The following is a 16,741-nucleotide window of genomic DNA, read 5'->3' as shown; positions in this document are numbered from 1 at the left end:
GAAGAAACGTGATAATAGATTTTGGAAAGAAAAATATGGTAATTAAAAATAATAAATTTAGCAGGGTAAATTTGTCTTTCTAATTTGCTCTTATGGCAGGCGGAAGAAGAAATAAACGAAAATGGCATTTTCCAAAAGAGTTGTTACTGTACATGGCATAAATAATAAATTTCTCATTTATTTTCAATTACCATTTAGTTTTAGATATAAAGTAGATGATAGTTGTGGAGTCTTTTATTGGATCCTTGATTTTAATGGATTTATAAATCCAAGTTAAATCATGTGTTATTCAATCATTCATTTTAAAATCTTTATTAAAATTCTGTGTTATTAGATCTATGAATTCAAAATCCTAATTAAAATCACCCCTTATTCATTATTAAAGATTTGAGTATGGATTTGATTTCATACTGGATTTGGATGGATTTGAAAATATGTTTTACTTATAAATATAGAGAATGGAATCCTTGGTCTCCACCTAGTTATTTGGGTGGATTTGGAAAAAAAATTACAATACGTAATAATAATAAAAGCTACGAACAAAACAGTGTTCATGCACGAACATTCTTAAAGATTGTTCTTAAAAACACAGCAAAACAAAGAATGACATGATAATAATAAAAAGCATAACAGTACGTAACATGATAATCATGATAAATATCGGACATGATAAATATCGGACATGTAAATTATTATGAAGCACCTAATAATTATAGTATAAGACAAAAATCATGAAGCACCTAATAAAAATAATTCAACTTATAAAGAGAAAGCAGAAAGGGTGATCGCCTAATAATAATTAACACTCCATCACGTTACGCTTAATCCAACCATGACGCTCATCAGTGGACATGCTAACAAAGACTTCTTTCATTCCTAATTGGTGAATCACTTTGACTGCATCGTAACGAATGTTTTCTTCCAAATTAGGAACTTCTTTGATAGCTTCCCATACATTATTTCTTTTCTTCTCGACCTCACTTTGTTCAGCTTCTCTTCTAATGTATCACGAGACTTTTCTAAAGTTATGTGTTCATCTCCGAGAGCATACAGATCTATGTGATACAAAATATATTAGTGTTGAAGAAATGGTTGCAACTTTTCTTCTTATAGTTGGCCAAAATTCAAGGTATTGTCGTACAAAAGACACTTTTAATAGGTCATCGTTTGCAACAAGTGTGAACTTTCACAAAGTTTTACGGGCTCTAAATCAAATTGCTCCAAGTTTAATGGCTAAGCCTGAGATTACAGTGCCTACAAAAATTAGAGAAAGTACAAGATTTTATCCGTACTTTAAGGTATATTTTTCATATAATTATGTTTTTGCTTTTTTCATTATCTTTCATAGAATATAACTTTATATTTTTTTTTTTTTAGGATTGTGTTGGAGCTATTGATGGTACACATATCCTTGCAATGGTACCAACAAAAAAAGCGCCTTCTTATCGTAACAGAAAAGGTGATATATCGCAAAATGTGTTGGCAGCTTGTAATTTTGATCTTGAATTCATGTATGTGCTTAGTGGATGGGAAGGTTCAGCTCATGACTCAAAAGTATTAAATGATGCTTTGACAAGGAACACTAATCGACTACCAGTTCCAGAAGGTATGTACATGTCTTTCTATTGTAAATATGTTTTCTCAACATGACAAGTGACTGTATATTATTATTGTACTTCAGGAAAGTTTTATGTAGTAGATTGTGGATTTCCAAATCGTCGAAACTTTTTAGCTCCTTATCGTGGTGTCAGATATCATCTACAAGAATTTTCTGGGCAAAATTCACAACCAGCGAATGCAAAAGAGTTGTTTAACCATCGTCATGCATCCCTAAGGAACGTGGTTGAAAGAATATTTGGTATTTTCAAATCTCGATTTGCAATCTTTAAGCACGCACCTCCTTTTCCTTATAAGACACAAACAGAGCTTGTACTTGCATGTGTTGGTTTACATAATTTTCTGCGAAAGTTTTGTCGAACGGATATTTTTCCAGAAGAAATCGAGAGTGCAGAAGAAGTTGTCGAAGAAATTAATGACGATGATAATGCTGAAGTACTTACAACCCAAGAACAACAAAGAGAATATGCCAATGAGTGGAGAGAGACAATAGCATCAAACATGTGGACTGATTCACTTGAAAATGCTACATGAGAGATTATTTTTATAAGTTCTATTTCTTTTATAACTTTTGAATTCTATTCTCTAGGATTTTCAAATCCACTTTCTTTGACTTTAAAATCCACATTATTTGATTTTCAAATCCATATTATTTGATTTTAAAATCCATGGATTCCATGTGGATTTCCAAATCTTATAAGGATTTCAAATCCATTAAAATCAAGGATCCAATAACCCCCCCTTAGTTTACTTTAGATATTTGTCAGATTAAAATAAAACCAAAGAAATTGTAATTGCTCAAGTCTTCGTTTACTTTAGATATTTGTCATATACAAATATACCAAAAGAAATAGTAAATCGAGTCTTCGTTTACTTTAGATGTTTGTCATAATCATATACAAAAATGCCAAAGAGATGGTAACTGTCGAGTCTTCGTTTACTTTGAGATTTTGACATTTTGACTCCTGTGTCCGTTTGTTTACTACAGCTTGGATCCACCGAAATTGCAAATAAGTCAACAAAGGAGACACTAATTTTGTGTATTGGATGACCCACATAACTTCCGGCTGAAGTTTAATTGACGTGGATAGAAAGGTATATGCATCCCTATATTTATTCACACTTGTTTGCTGTACTAACCCAAATATCATCTGTGTGATCTTGAAAATGGAATTGAAGAATCTCTTGCCAATCTTCTGGTTTTTCCTTGTTGTAGGCTTCGCTGTTGTGTCTGCACAAGAATGTGGCAGAACAGGGTCTTTTGTACCACATGGTAGGTATGACACAAACCGGGGACTTCTCCTCTCTTATCTTCCTTCAAATGTTTCAGCTCGAGGCGGCTTCTACAATTCTTCGATTGGCCAAGGCCCTGATCGAGTGTATGCTCTTGGAATGTGCATTCAAGGTGCTGAACCAGATGTTTGCTCCAACTGTATTGAATATGCGTCTAAGTTGTTATTAGACGGGTGTCTAAACCAGACAGAAGGCCTCGCCTGGCCGGAGAGTCGGATTTTGTGCATGGTACGATACTCTAATAGTTCCTTTTTTGGATCACTCAAGGCAGAGCCGCATTTTTATATCCCCAATTCGAATGATATAAGATCCAATCTAACAGAGTTTGATCAAGTGTGGGGAGAGTTAGCACGTCGTATGATAGCCAGTAGTACTTCGCCATCATCTAAACGCAAGTACTACGCAGCGGACATAGCAGCCTTGACAGATTTCCAGATTATATATGCATTAATGCAATGCACTCCGGACTTATCTTTGGAGGATTGCCATATCTGCTTAAGAAAAAGTGTTGGTGACTATGAATCATGCTGCAATGGAAGGCAAGGTGGCATTGTGTACCGGGCCAGCTGTGTTTTTCGGTGGGAACTTTTTCCTTTCTCTGAGGCTTTTAGTCGTATTTCGTTGGCACCTCCGCCTCAATCCCCAGCGATTCTCACACCTCCGGCAGCCAACAAGACCAAGAAAGGTAAATCTTGAAAAAAAACAAAAAAAAAAACAAAACTACAAGTACCCTACTTGTCTACTCTATCTAAAGAAGGCTTGTACAAACAGTGAATGAACTATGTACTTACATTGTATTCATCTCGTGCCTGTTTATTCGGGCTTGTGCAGTTAGCATAACAATCTCAATAGGAATCACCGGCCTAATTATAATTCCTATTGTCATTGTTACCTTTTTGGCACTGCTTGCGATAGGATTTGTTGTTTATAGGAGAAGAAAATCATACCAAGGTGAGTTGCTTTGTGTTTTATCCATCATTCCCTTTACACTTTGAAGGCGTTTGGAAATAACGTGGAATGAACTAGATTTGTTATCTATCTAGTTCTAGTTTGCAACGTCCTAACATTTTTTCTTTTTCTTTAGTGCCTCTATTTCCAGCATAATTAGCTCTACACTTTTAAGTTGCAGGAACTAGTGCTGATATCACCATTACACACTCACTGCAATTCGATTTCAAAGCGATTGAAGATGCAACAAATAAATTCTCGGAGAGCAACATAATTGGTCGTGGTGGATTTGGAGAAGTATTCATGGTATCATTTTATATAATTTCTCTGAGCATGTGACCTTGATTAGTTTTTGTAAGAAATTTTGTGAAGGGATCTAGACAAATGGGACTGATGATGCTGTCTACACCATTGTATCCAGGGTATCCTTAACGGGACTGAGGTTGCAATTAAAAGGCTGTCAAAAGCATCAAGACAAGGTGGGCGAGAGTTCAAGAACGAGGTTGTTGTTGTTGCAAAACTCCATCATAGGAATCTTGTTAAGCTTCTCGGGTTTTGTCTACAAGGAGAAGAGAATATACTTGTTTACGAGTTTGTTCCCAACAAGAGCCTCGATTTCTTCCTCTTTGGTATGTGGAATTATATAATGCTCATGATAATTTTGGTAAGCTCATTTTAACTGAAATATAAATTAGCTAATAATAACTTTTCTATGTGGAGACCATACAAAGAAAGGACAGTTAGACTGGACAAAATGGTACAACATTATATGGGGAATCACACGAGGAATTCTATATCTTCATCAAGACTCACGGCTCACAATCATACATCGTGACCTCAAAGCCAGCAATATTCTCCTAGATGTCGATCTGAACCCGAAAATTGCTGATTTTGGAATGGCGAGAATATTTGGGATTGATCAAAGTGGAGCTAATACAAAAAAAGTAGCTGGGACACAGTATATATATATATATTCCCATAACCCTTCATAAATCTATTCTTAGTCAGTAATTTCCATAATCTTCATTTGCTTGTGTATTTTTTCTACTCTTGCAGCGGTTACATGCCTCCAGAATATGTGATGCAAGGCCAATTCTCAACAAAATCTGATGTTTATAGCTTTGGTGTCTTAGTCCTTGAGATTATATGTGGATGAAATAACAGATTCGTCCACCAGTCAGACACTACAGTTGAGAATTTGGTGACATACGTGAGTACCAAAGAAGCTGAACTCTGTTCTTGATATTGATGATTAATTACATGATAAACAAACAATATGATAAATTTTGGTTTTAGCTAGACTATATATGTCCTTGATGAATCTTGATTGATAAGTAAATTATATATATTACAGGCTTGGAGGTTGTGGAGAAACGGTTCACCATTGGAACTCGTGGATCCAACCATTTCAGAGAACTGTGAAACCGAAGAAGTGACAAGATGCATCCACATTGCGTTGCTATGTGTTCAACGCAATCCCACAGATCGCCCCAGCTTGTCGACAATCCACATGATGCTCATTAACAATTCTCCCATATTTTACCTGATCCTCAACAACCTGGATTCTTCTTTCCAAGTAAAAGCAACCAAGAACGAGATGGCAATGAGTCTAGCCAGTCTACGAACAAGTCCAGTTCCCAAACCATCAATGATGTAACCATTACAGATCTTGAACCTCGTTAATGTTGAGATTACGTTAATACATTAATTAGTTCCACTGAAACTGTGTTAAGTCTGTTATGTATAATCTATGAGAGACATATATAAACTCATTCAAAGTTAACAATACAAAGTCTTTATCTTTGCTACATTGTAGCTTTTAGTTCTCTGTTATGTAAACCCAAACTGGTTAATTTACTAGATAAACAGACGCAATTCAGGCTCGGGTGATATAGGTGTAAAAATTTTGATTTGGGGGGACATGGCTATATAGATCGTGTCCATAGTTCGGGTTCCATCTAGCGAGATATGATAGTTCTTAGGGGGAAATAGCTCGTTTCCCCAATATTTATAGTAATTCTATTATTAATCTCATAGTATTTAGAATTATTACATATATAAGAAAATATATTAATATGTAATGATTGCATATCTGCTCAAATAGTTTGTGACTCCTATAACAATGAAATACAACCTCTGCTTTAATTAGTTGTCATTTTATGTTTTCAATGAAAATGTTTGGTGAATATTCAGTTTTATCTCTGCTGTTTTAAAGTTTTGACCAATAAAATATTTATAAAATATATTAATAAAGGATAAAATAGATAATTTAATAGTTTTTTAAATTTGTGTGAGAAAACTTTAAACCACAAGTAAAAAACCAGAGAAAGTATAAATTATTTTTACCTAATTGATATAAAGATTAGTGCATTTATTATCTAATTAAATAATAAATTTTCCATATACTCTTAACTACAATTTCTCTTATAAATAGAAAGATACACATTTTACTAACCTTCATATCTCAAATTTTACATAATATTTTTTATTTAATTAATATTGTTTTAACTAACAATTTCCAAAATTACAAGAAAATATCCAAAAATAATGTAAACTAAATCCGTCAGACAGCACAGAGTGACTACTAGTATAATACATAAAAGCTTGATTTATCACACACTTGCTTTTTCTTCATGAAATATCCTACTATATTAATTGAGAAGTACAAATATGAAACTAACCCTAAAATATATAAAAAATTACATTCAATTGCCATTAGAAAAAAATAATTAAGCTTAATTAACTAATTTAAATAAATATAATTAATTAAAAATAAAAAAACACACACAGATCAAATATTAAAAAATCTAAAAAATATTTTCTCTCTCTAATAAATTATGGATGAAATTACTAATTTTTTTTAAAAAAAATATATAAACCAATCAGAATTTTAAAAACTAAGATTTTATATCCAAGTATACAATACAATTATTTTTAATAACTAAATTCGAAGATTTGTTCGATTCTCCTATCATCTTTATTTCTTTTTACAAATTGTTTGGAATTTTCATATAATACTTATAATTTAAAATGCATTTTTTTCAGCATATGTTGTGATTTAGATTTTTTAAAATGAAGATATATTACTCATTGTATGAAAATGTGTTTTTTAATTTCCACATTGGCAGGTTGGTAAAACTAAATTTATATAAATGATAAATTAATAATTTTTATTTGCTCACAATTATAATATTAAAATTATATTTCACAAAATAATGATGCAAATACAACAAACAAAAAATATAAAACTGTAATAATACGTCAAAAATAAAATACTATAATATTCTAAAATAATTATTATTCAAATAGACTAATAGATTTACATAAAAATTTAAAATAAATATTATTTCAAACAAAATAACTTTTATTATTATATTATAATTTTTTTTTAAATGTTGACCCGTGCTTAAAGCACGGATATATCCTAGTAATAAATTATTTATGATGTAATCATTTACACCAACTTCATCGAACATAACAGCAATGCATGCGTTAATGATTTCTGGTGGTCCGTTGCTTGCTTCGGCCAAAAAACTTCATGAACCACTCATGCTTGTACGAAACCATTATGTATCCCATCACTAATCCAAATACAACTCCAGGTGCAAAGCCTAAACCTGCTGCTACCCAACTGAATGATTCTTCTTCTTCTTCTTCTTTTGTCTCCATCAGTTCGGGTTGTGGTGGTGTTGGCACTTTGATATCTCTACAAACATCCTTAAGGGAAGGACCATTAAGTCCGGGGTTTCCTTCATAGGAGGAGCAATTTTGCCGTTGAAATTGCGTGCCTTGTGGTATGGAACCTACAAGCTGGTTATGTGAAACGTTTATCACTTCGAGAGAAGAGAGGGTCCCAAGCGCAGGAGGAATCTCACCAGAAATCTTGTTTTGGGATAGGTCTAGTGACTCCAGATTCGTTAAGTTTGCCAAAGAAGATGGGATGTGGCCCGTGAAAGCATTGTTAGACATGTTGAGAATACGAAGCTCCTTCAGCAAACCAACAGAATCGGGAATTGGTCCTTGAAGTTGATTTCCTGAAAAATCGATGGCTGTGTAGATTGTAAGGATACGTTCCATCTCCATTGACACTCCTTTACTTATCAACACAAGTGAAAAGTAGTAGTTTCGTGAAGGACTCTGCATGTACTCTGGTTCCATATTATCATCACTCTTGGAGGACATTGCAGTCCAGTTCAAGAAGTAAAGAGATGGCAATGTACCAAAGAAGCCATTGTATGAAACATCAATGATTTTCAACTGAGGAAACCCAAACCAAACCCCATCAGCGTTATGCAATTTGCCACGAAACTTGTTAGAGCGGAGAACGAGAACTTGAAGCTTCTGCAAAGAATTCAAGTGGAATGGAAACATGTCGTTGAATGTGTTGCTTCCCACGTTCAAAACTTGCAAGGCAGAGCAACCAACAAGAGAAGCTGGCATTTTTCCCTTTAATCGGTTTTGACTGACATCAAGTGACATTAAGCTCTTGGCGTTCTGAAATATTTCAGGAAGAATCCCGCTGAGTCTGTTGTTACGGAGATTTAGATATGAAAGAGAACTCATCACCAGAGTCTCTAAACACCTAGGAATTGAGCCGTTGAGGTTGTTGTTTGATAGATCTAAGATCTGCAGAGAGCTTAGTCCACATATTGATAGAGGTATCTCTCCAGTGAAGTTATTCTTAGAACCCAAAAAATAATTGAGATATTTGGAGGATGGGATGAAGAGTGGTCCTTGGAAAGCATTTAAGCTTAGATCAACAGAACTGATTTGACTCTCGGGGGGAACATTTAAGGATCCATTAAAACCACTGAGAGAGTTGTTAGAGAGATTCACAAAAGACAACTCTGGTAGTCTCCACAACCAGTCTGGTACTTGACCTTTGATTTTGTTGTTGGAAAGATCTATGGAGAAAAGATTTCTTCCGTTTCTTATGAACTTAGGGAACTCAGTGATGTTGCAGCCTCGCAAAGATAAAGACCCCACATATGATGGAAAATCCAAATCAGAAGTGATATTTGCTGTTGAGAGAGAGATGCCTGAGAGATATAATAGGGAATTTAGTTAGAAATGCCACTTTTGAAATTAAAGTTATGAGAAATGCCATTTTTAGTTTTTTCTTCTTAGAAATGCCACTTTCTAATTTATGCCACAAGAGAAAAAGACGTTTCTACCCTTGAATTAAAGAAGGAAAAATTAAAAAAAAAAAATAATTAGACAAGTGACGTTTGTTTTAAAACAGAGACAAATTTTGTGGCACTTAATACACACATGATGAATCTCGGGTGGACCAGATCCAACGCCTGCAAAATTAGTCTATCCAAAATTTGTCCTTCAATCTCTTAAGTGGACCAGATCCACTTGGTTGGACTCAACTTGTCTACCTGCATGTTTACTGATGCATGTACCGATCTTATTGTGCCTTCAGTGGACCAGATTAAACGCCCGAACATGTTTTTGTCCACCACGTTTATGTCCTTCAGTCTCTTAGTAGACCAGATCCGTTTTGTTGACACACTTGTCCATCCCAATTATGTCCTTCGCTCTCTTAGTAGACAATATATGATTGGTAGGCAATACTTATCCTTCAATATGAAACCATTTTCTCTATCCTGCAGTCCTGCTGACGCATGTACTAATCTAATTGAAAAATATCATACTAAGTTTTCAAGTATATTTAGTCCATCAGATCTGGTCCATCAGAAAACAAAACTGGCACTTAACAGACACATGATGAACCTCGGGTGGACCAGATCCAACGCCTGCAAGATTAGTCCATCCAAAATTTGTCCTTCAATCTCTTAAGTGGACCAGATCCACTTGGTTGGATTCAACTTGTCTACCTGCATATCTACTAATGCATGTACCGATCTTATTGTGCCTTCAGTGGACCAGACTAAACGCCCGAACAGGTTTTTGTCCACCACGTTTATGTCTTTCAGTCTCTTTAGTAGACCAGATCCGTTTTGTTGACACACTTGTCCATCCCAATTATGTCCTTCGCTCTCTTAGTAGACAATATATGATTGGTAGACAATACTTGTCCTTCAATATGAAACCATTTTCTCTATCCTGCAGTCCGGCTAACGCATGTACTGGTTTAATTGAAAAATATCATACTCAGCCTTCAAACATATTTAGTCTATCAGATCTGGTCCATCAGAAAATGAAAAAAAAAAAATTTGGTTCAGATATAGATATGATCCATTAAAGTTGTATAGAGAATGAAATAAACATAAGAAACTCAAAATTGAGAAATATCATACTCAACCTTGAGAGGAGCATCTCCAGAACGAACAAAACACTTTGTTCATCCACAGCGAAGGCATGCAAGTGAGAGGGAAGTGGTGATTTTGAAAGAATTTCTTTGTTTGGAAGAAAGAAAGAAGAGACAAGAAAAGAGAGAGAAATAAAGAGAGAGAGATGAAAAGTCGAGAGAAGAGATTAGAAGGGAGAGAGATGAAAGAAAAATGAAAAGAGAGATGAGATAAATGAGAAAAAATAAGAGAAGGATAGTTTTGTCATTTTTAATAGATCAGAGTGGACCTATGGCATTTTAGAAAATGTTTTATTAAAAATGACATTCCTTACCATATTTGTTACTGTTCATGGCATATTACAATATTCTCGATATAATACGTTTAGATTCTTGAGAGGCGAGAATACATTTAAGTCAACTCCTAGATCGACTTTGTTGTAACTTTTACTTTCAATAGAAAATATTTGTAAATTAGGTAACAGAGAGATATTCCCAAACCCAGTAAAGTCGTTGAATTCGTTATAACCCAAAGAGATGTCGATCAAAGAGGGAATCTTGACTAGGGATGAAAGAATGGCTCCCGTAAAAGGATTATCAGAAGCATGAAAAGTCTGTAATTTGGAGAATTGGCTGATGATTGGTGGAATGGAACCTGTGAACTGATTTGAAGAGAGATCGAGTTCACTTAGTTGGGTCAAATTGAATATCCAAGCTGGCATGTTTCCACTGAGCTTGTTAAAACGAACATAAAAAACGGTCAATTGTTTTAGATTGCCAATTGAAGATGGGATTTCACCAACAAAACTATTATAAGAGAGATCGAGATATGAGAGATGAGAAAGGTTCCCAAGTGAAAACGGAATCTTCCCTGACAACTTAGAGAAGGAAAGGGTCAAAGAAGCCAAATGTTTGAGGTTGCTAATGGAGTCGGGTATGGGGCCTGAAAAGCCTGTTCCGGAAAGGGTCAAAGAAGTCAAATGTTTGAGGTTACTAATGGAGTCGGGTATGGGGCCTGAAAAGCCTGTTCCAGAAATGGTCAGCTCTAGCAAAGAGTTATGTTCACGAAAAACAGGAAGATTGCCTCTCAGATTTATATTGTCGCTTAATCTAATGGACTGTAAGCTCGGTATGAGAAGAACGCTACTTGGAAATTCTCCAAAGAGGCTACAGTTGGTAAAATGTAGTGATCTTAGAAATCGCATATTTGAAAACTCGTGGGGTATTTCTGAAGGAACTTTTACTTGGCTCATATCCAGTTCTCTAAGATTCCTCAAATTTTGAGCAAGTAGATGAAGAAAGGATTCATCAATGGATAAAGAATTAAAATACTCCGAAGAATAAACATACTCATCAGAAGAAGAAAGATCGAGAGACACCAACTTGGTTAACTGAAGAAGCTTGATTGGAATTTGCCCTGATAGTAAAGAATTGGAGAGGTCAAGTCTTTCTAGCCCCATGAGTTTATCAAATTCGGCTGGGATTGGCGAACCGGTGAAGTTGTTGTAAGCAAGGTTCAAATCACGGAGATGACGCAGTCTAAATAGACTGCTCTTGGATTTTAGCGGGCCATGGAGGTTGCTGGAACTAAGGTCTAGCCCGATCACTTTGCCCGACTTAGCAGCACAGGTGATACCATCCCAAGAACAGCAATCACTTTTATTCACCCATGATTCTCTCTTCAGATAAGAAGACCCATCTGAATCGTCCCAACCAAGAGGCTTCTCGATCGAAAACTCACTCTTAAACTGAAGAAGAGCATCCCTTTGGTCGGAATGACACAAGTGTTGTGTAGAAGAAACAAACGTGTTTAGAAAACTTGAAACGAGAAAGAGAAAAGAGATGTAACGAAGAAGAACACTCATTTTCTGATTAGATAAGAAAGCTTTCATATTTGAAAATTAAAAAAAAAAAAAACAAAGTAATAGTATGAAGTAGTGATATGGTTAGTGTTGCAAGCCACTAAATATATATTAAAAAAAAAAAAAAAAACATGAAGGTCCATTGACTGATTGATTATTTGAAGTCTTTTCGATGAAAATTCTTCCCACTAAAAATCGTATGCGTCCTTCCAATTCCAAGTTTAATAGACTTGACTTGAAAGACCATAAAAGCAAGATTGCGACTACTAAACTCGTTTTTGACGTCAAAAGACCAATCATGTTGAGATATTTAGAAATCAGAAACAAAAATCATTCTCAGTGAGCAAAGTAGAAAAGTCTAATTGCCGTGTGGCTTAAGCTAGCCCTTCAACTTCAGATGGGACCCCCCTGAGGCTATTTCCTTATAAAATGCTTACCAAGTCATCCTCCCTCCTATTCCTCCAACCTAAAAGAAACGTCAAATATTACATTTCTAAGGATAAACCCACACATGGTCATGTCATCAGCTCTTAAAAGTCAACTAAATGAAACTTCTAAACACAAGTACAATAACCAGGAGATACATAAACTATTGAGATAATGGCATCCACACCCACTTCTTGAGTATGGTGTACTTTTGAGAGTGTGTTTGCAAGTTAGACATAAAATCAAGACATGTTTGTCATTGTCTCTAAATGAGATCTCATTTAGAGACATAAGAAGTTACATTGGTGGTAATTGCCTTTAAGAAAGATCCAATGACCACAAATCAATGTCTGAAAAAGTTGTGATTCATTATTATTTGAGTGTTTTAAAATAATTTTAGGGAGAGGGTTTCTGTAAATAAGAGAAAGAGTAAGGGATTAGGGTTTTAGGACCCTAATAGGAAGACATGGCTGTGCAGGTTGGTGTTTTTGTGGATTGGTTGTCAATATTCGAGTCTCTGTGGATGGACAATGTATAGATGTTTTATGAAAAACGTGTTTTGGTTGTTTTATGCAGGTCGGAATCCCTGGTATTTGTGTTGTTATATCCGGCAACTGGGGCTGCTCTGCTGACGGAGTTTGGGAATTTAAAGTCGACAGCAAACTTCTGTCGAGGGTTGTTCCACTCAGTCCTACAACTAGTTACATATATGTCATTGATGAATCTTGATTGATAAGTAATTAATTATATATGTTACAGGCTTGGAGGTTGTGGAGAAACGGTTCACCATTAGAACTCGTGGATCCAACCATTTCAGAGAATTGTGAAACAGAACAAGTGACAAGATGCATCCACATTGCGTTGCTATGTGTTCAACGCAATCCCACAGATCGCCCCAGCTTGTCGACAATCCACATGATGCTCATTAACAATTCTCCCATATTTTACCTGATCCTCAACAACCTGGATTCTTCTTTCCAAGTAAAAGCAACCAAGAACGAGATGGCAACGACTCTAGCCACTCTACGAACAAGTCCAGTTCCCAAACCATCAATGATGTAACCATTACAGATCTTAAACCTCGTTGACGTTGAGATAACATTAAGTCCATTAATTCAGTGTAACTAAATTTTAATTTCTGCATCAATAAAACATGTGAACATACCAATCAAACATATATACAACTAGTTTTTATTCAGACAACTGAAACAAACAACAACAAAAATAAAAAACACAGAAAACATTGGTCTCTTTTTGTGTAATGAAATCTCTAGAAAACAAAGGGAATGAGAGCCTTGACATGCTTAGGGAAGTCATCAAACTTGGAAAGATACCAACTTCGGGTAGCATAACTCCGACCAATGAGGTAGCACATTGTTCCCATGGCGAAAGTAAACGAATAGATCGTCTGAGAGATGAGGAAGAAGCTCCAAAACACAAGGATCTCGAATAGATAGTGAGGGCATATGATTATATCAAACAAGCCTCCTTTTGGTATCTTGTACTCTTTCTTCCCATCTTCACTCCTTAGCTTAGCTAACAAAACATGGTGATACATATTCCCAATAATCCCCACCACAAACATTACAACTCCGGCGAGTTTCATATCGAAACTTGGCTCTGTAAGCCCCAAGGTGAGGTTTTGACTGTATATCATCAATGCCGTGGATGAGAAATAGCTGCTGCTTATGACGATAGCTGAGTCTACAGCCATCCCTCCACTGTATTTATGTATGAACAGAACCTGTTCGATGAAATGCGTCAGAGAAAGGAAGCTAGTTAGATGATAATAACAAATTCTAATCAAAACCCAGTAAGAATTTGGTACCTCAGAAGCTTAAATGATGATAATTAGACAAGTATGTGAACTAAATTTATTCACTTATGAATGAACATAACGTGTTCGATAAAATGCGTCAGAGAGCAAAAAGGGTTTGTTGAGTTTTACCTCGAAGACCCTCTTGAAGAAATGGAGGGCAAGAGCGGATTTGAGAAGAAGAAACCTAAGATCATCAGAAGGTAAGACGAAGAAAGAAGCCGAAGCGGCTAAAAACGCTGGTGTGTATACCCAAAGCATTCCATTCCGGCTTGAGATGCTTCCTAATGGCTGCTTTTGTGGTTTTGGCGATGTTGATGTTGATGATGAGGCGAATTTGGAGTATTTGAGATGGTTTCCTGTCACTTCAGACCAACCGACCTTGGCCAGAGCGGCTAACCCAACGACGCTCATACCATTGAGCAACATCGACGGTGGTGGTGGATACACAAAACTTTTCAACATTTCCATTATTTTTTCTTTTGTTTTTCTCTCTTTGGAACAAGAGGAAGGATCTGCTTATGCAAATTTTGGATATTGGTTGTGTCTTTCTCTCCAACTAGATTTTGTATACTGCAAGATTATATATATTTATCTATTTTATATAACTTACTAAAATACATTATGTTGGATCAAATATATGTTTTTAACTTTTTTACAATAATATTAAGATATTTGTAATTTTATTTTCTTTATTTATTTAAAAATTACTATTTTTATTTGAAATTTAATTAATCAAAATTCTTTTATTTTAGAATTTAATCCAAAATTTAGTTGTTGTGAAAGTAAACATATATTAATATGTATAATACTTTGTAGTTGTATAAAATTATTTAAATTTTATTCACCAATTTGAAATTAGTTAGTTTTGTCTAGAACCTCTTAGTTATTAAAAAAAAAATTTAGTTTTGTATATGAGTATAATGAAGTGGATTAGTGTTGGTTTTTAACTCTTTTCATATAAAATTAAGTTTTAAGATATTTTGTTTGTGTTTTTAGACCAACCCGCAAAAATATATAAGTATACTATTATTAACCTAATTCCTATCACATGCTTATGATTATTTTTAATCTAGGTTTGGACCCGTGGATAAATAAAAATTTTCATATAGTATTGTTGCTTTTTTAATGTTGTGCATATGTTAAAAATGCTAAAATCAGTATTTACACAGATTTAGTTTTATTATCACAAAGTTAGTAATATTATTGATATTACTCATATGACTAAATTTGATGTATTTACTATTTAAATTGTGCAACCGGATATATATATATATATTTATATTTGACATCATAACTCTATAAACGATACATTTTTCTTAGTCAAAAAACATATATTATTTTGTGAAGGTTAAAACCAAATATATATATATAGTATAATAAAATCATACATTATTAATTTATTTTTATATTTTTTCTACTCGTTTTGACATCAATTGCTCTATCCATTTTAACATAGAAAACATTAAACAAATTATAAAAACAAAACATATATAATGGAAAATCAGTTAGTATTTTGCAAATTTTTAGAAATAAATTTGCCAAACCAATTATGGAAAATCGAAATTGAATAAGGTAAAATACTATAGTTTTTTTTTCATTAAAACAGTTTTAAAACTTGTAATTAAAAAGTAAAATAGAAATTGATGTTATTCAGATATTTAGGGAAATATGTATTTCATACTCGATTTTGCTAATTTTGATTTTTTTTTTTAGTATTAAATGTCTTAATTACAATGGTATCTGATGTAAATATTGTTCAACTTCAAACCTTATTTGCTAAAACTGTTGTGAAAATGTTAATATAGATACTCTTCTATTAATAGCCACATATTTAATATTAAAAACTACTTAGGGCTAGGATACACCGACTCAAGATCAGATGCAATTATGCAGATATGATTCGATTTAGATACAGTATATCGTTTTCTTTTTATAAAAAACTAAAAATTATGGGTGTAGTTCTTGACTTTGCATCTATAAATGTTGTTAACAAAGGCTTTCTTATTATTCAATGGCTCCCCTCTGCTTCCCCCAGCAGTGACATCTCTATCGGCCTGCTTCAAGCCTGGCAAGTGTGCATATATGAAGTGTGGAGAGAGAGGAACCGTAGGTATCATGATGGAACCACTCTCCCTTCTTTTGTTATTCTTCGGAATGTGTTATATGCATCCAGAATTAGAGTCCAGAGTCTACTATTAAAGAATCAAAAGTGGGCTACTCTACTTCAATGTTGGAATGGGTCTCTCCCACCAAGGCTTGCTCAACCTTGAGTTTGAGATCGATTGGCGTTTAAGCAACTCTTTGATATCTGCTTCGGACCTGAAATTCTCTCCACTTTTCTTCTGTTTTCTTTCTTTCTTTCTCTTCTTCTACTTATTGGCACATGAGTTGTCCCTTCCCTCCTCTCACTCTGTTTTTTGTTACTCGTGGTGATAAGGCTCCTTTGTAATCTCTATATTTTTATATTAATGCAAGAAAACCCTTTAACAAAAAAAAAAAAAAAAAAAAAAAAAAAAAAGG

At 34.4% G+C, this 16,741-nt stretch overlaps 6 protein-coding genes across 8 annotated transcripts; 3 read left to right on the top strand and 3 right to left on the bottom strand.

The window, feature by feature from the left end:
* Positions 1,230-2,151, top strand: LOC104772276 (putative nuclease HARBI1). Its single transcript, XM_010496909.1, has 3 exons — positions 1,230-1,298; positions 1,378-1,606; positions 1,997-2,151. Exons 1-3 carry the CDS (start codon positions 1,230-1,232, stop codon positions 2,149-2,151), a joined length of 453 nt encoding a protein of 150 aa, XP_010495211.1.
* On the top strand, positions 2,455-5,308 carry LOC104769849 (cysteine-rich receptor-like protein kinase 14). Of its 3 annotated transcripts, none has more exons than XM_010494161.2 (7): positions 2,459-3,595; positions 3,742-3,861; positions 4,034-4,164; positions 4,280-4,487; positions 4,579-4,802; positions 4,915-5,068; positions 5,213-5,308. In XM_010494161.2, exons 1-6 carry the CDS (start codon positions 2,785-2,787, stop codon positions 4,966-4,968), a joined length of 1,548 nt encoding a protein of 515 aa, XP_010492463.1. In that variant the 5' UTR covers positions 2,459-2,784; the 3' UTR covers positions 4,969-5,068; positions 5,213-5,308. The 3 variants fall into 3 exon arrangements, with proteins under 3 accessions (XP_010492464.1, XP_010492463.1, XP_019097923.1); XM_019242378.1 differs by having other exon boundaries at positions 2,465-3,595; positions 4,579-4,816; XM_010494162.2 differs by lacking the exons at positions 4,915-5,068; positions 5,213-5,308 and having other exon boundaries at positions 2,455-3,595; positions 4,590-4,794.
* LOC104769851 (receptor-like protein 12) lies at positions 5,074-12,070 on the bottom strand. Its single transcript, XM_010494165.1, has 2 exons — positions 11,498-12,070; positions 5,074-5,423 (listed from the first exon to the last, which is right to left on the bottom strand). The coding sequence occupies exons 1-2, from the start codon at positions 12,004-12,006 to the stop codon at positions 5,318-5,320; spliced, it is 615 nt and encodes a 204-aa protein (XP_010492467.1). The 5' UTR covers positions 12,007-12,070; the 3' UTR covers positions 5,074-5,317.
* Positions 7,260-11,552, bottom strand: LOC104769850 (receptor-like protein 12). Its single transcript, XM_010494164.2, has 2 exons — positions 11,465-11,552; positions 7,260-8,897 (listed from the first exon to the last, which is right to left on the bottom strand). The coding sequence occupies exons 1-2, from the start codon at positions 11,466-11,468 to the stop codon at positions 7,351-7,353; spliced, it is 1,551 nt and encodes a 516-aa protein (XP_010492466.1). The 5' UTR covers positions 11,469-11,552; the 3' UTR covers positions 7,260-7,350.
* Positions 12,455-13,575, top strand: LOC104769852 (cysteine-rich receptor-like protein kinase 11). The gene is made up of 3 exons (XM_010494166.1): positions 12,455-12,880; positions 12,979-13,077; positions 13,162-13,575. The coding sequence occupies exons 1-3, from the start codon at positions 12,869-12,871 to the stop codon at positions 13,462-13,464; spliced, it is 414 nt and encodes a 137-aa protein (XP_010492468.1). The 5' UTR covers positions 12,455-12,868; the 3' UTR covers positions 13,465-13,575.
* Positions 13,528-14,781, bottom strand: LOC104769853 (very-long-chain enoyl-CoA reductase-like). Its single transcript, XM_010494167.2, has 2 exons — positions 14,351-14,781; positions 13,528-14,146 (listed from the first exon to the last, which is right to left on the bottom strand). Exons 1-2 carry the CDS (start codon positions 14,687-14,689, stop codon positions 13,673-13,675), a joined length of 813 nt encoding a protein of 270 aa, XP_010492469.1. The 5' UTR covers positions 14,690-14,781; the 3' UTR covers positions 13,528-13,672.

The sequence above is a fragment of the Camelina sativa genome, chromosome 20 (genome assembly GCF_000633955.1).
Source record: "Camelina sativa cultivar DH55 chromosome 20, Cs, whole genome shotgun sequence".
In the NCBI taxonomy this organism is placed as follows: domain Eukaryota; kingdom Viridiplantae; phylum Streptophyta; class Magnoliopsida; order Brassicales; family Brassicaceae; genus Camelina; species Camelina sativa.
This window is presented reverse-complemented; position numbering and strand designations above follow the sequence as displayed.

Coding starts and splice junctions, on each gene's coding strand:
- LOC104772276 (XM_010496909.1), top strand. CDS start 1,230: ATGGCTAAGCCTGAGATTACAGTGCCTACAAAAATTAGAGAAAGTACA. Junction 1,299..1,377: donor GATTTTATCCGTACTTTAAG/GTATATTTTTCA, acceptor TTTTTTTTTTAG/GATTGTGTTGGAGCTATTGA. Junction 1,607..1,996: donor TCGACTACCAGTTCCAGAAG/GTATGTACATGT, acceptor TTTTTCCAGAAG/AAATCGAGAGTGCAGAAGAA.
- LOC104769849 (XM_019242378.1), top strand. CDS start 2,785: ATGGAATTGAAGAATCTCTTGCCAATCTTCTGGTTTTTCCTTGTTGTA. Junction 3,596..3,741: donor AGCCAACAAGACCAAGAAAG/GTAAATCTTGAA, acceptor GGGCTTGTGCAG/TTAGCATAACAATCTCAATA. Junction 4,817..4,914: donor AAAAAAGTAGCTGGGACACA/GTATATATATAT, acceptor CTACTCTTGCAG/CGGTTACATGCCTCCAGAAT.
- LOC104769851 (XM_010494165.1), bottom strand. CDS start 12,006: ATGAAAGCTTTCTTATCTAATCAGAAAATGAGTGTTCTTCTTCGTTAC. Junction 5,424..11,497: donor AAGCTTCTTCAGTTAACCAA/GTTGGTGTCTCT, acceptor CTTGGAAAGAAG/AATCCAGGTTGTTGAGGATC.
- LOC104769852 (XM_010494166.1), top strand. Junction 13,078..13,161: donor ACAGCAAACTTCTGTCGAGG/GTTGTTCCACTC, acceptor TATATGTTACAG/GCTTGGAGGTTGTGGAGAAA.
- LOC104769853 (XM_010494167.2), bottom strand. CDS start 14,689: ATGGAAATGTTGAAAAGTTTTGTGTATCCACCACCACCGTCGATGTTG. Junction 14,147..14,350: donor TCTTCAAGAGGGTCTTCGAG/GTAAAACTCAAC, acceptor TTCATCGAACAG/GTTCTGTTCATACATAAATA.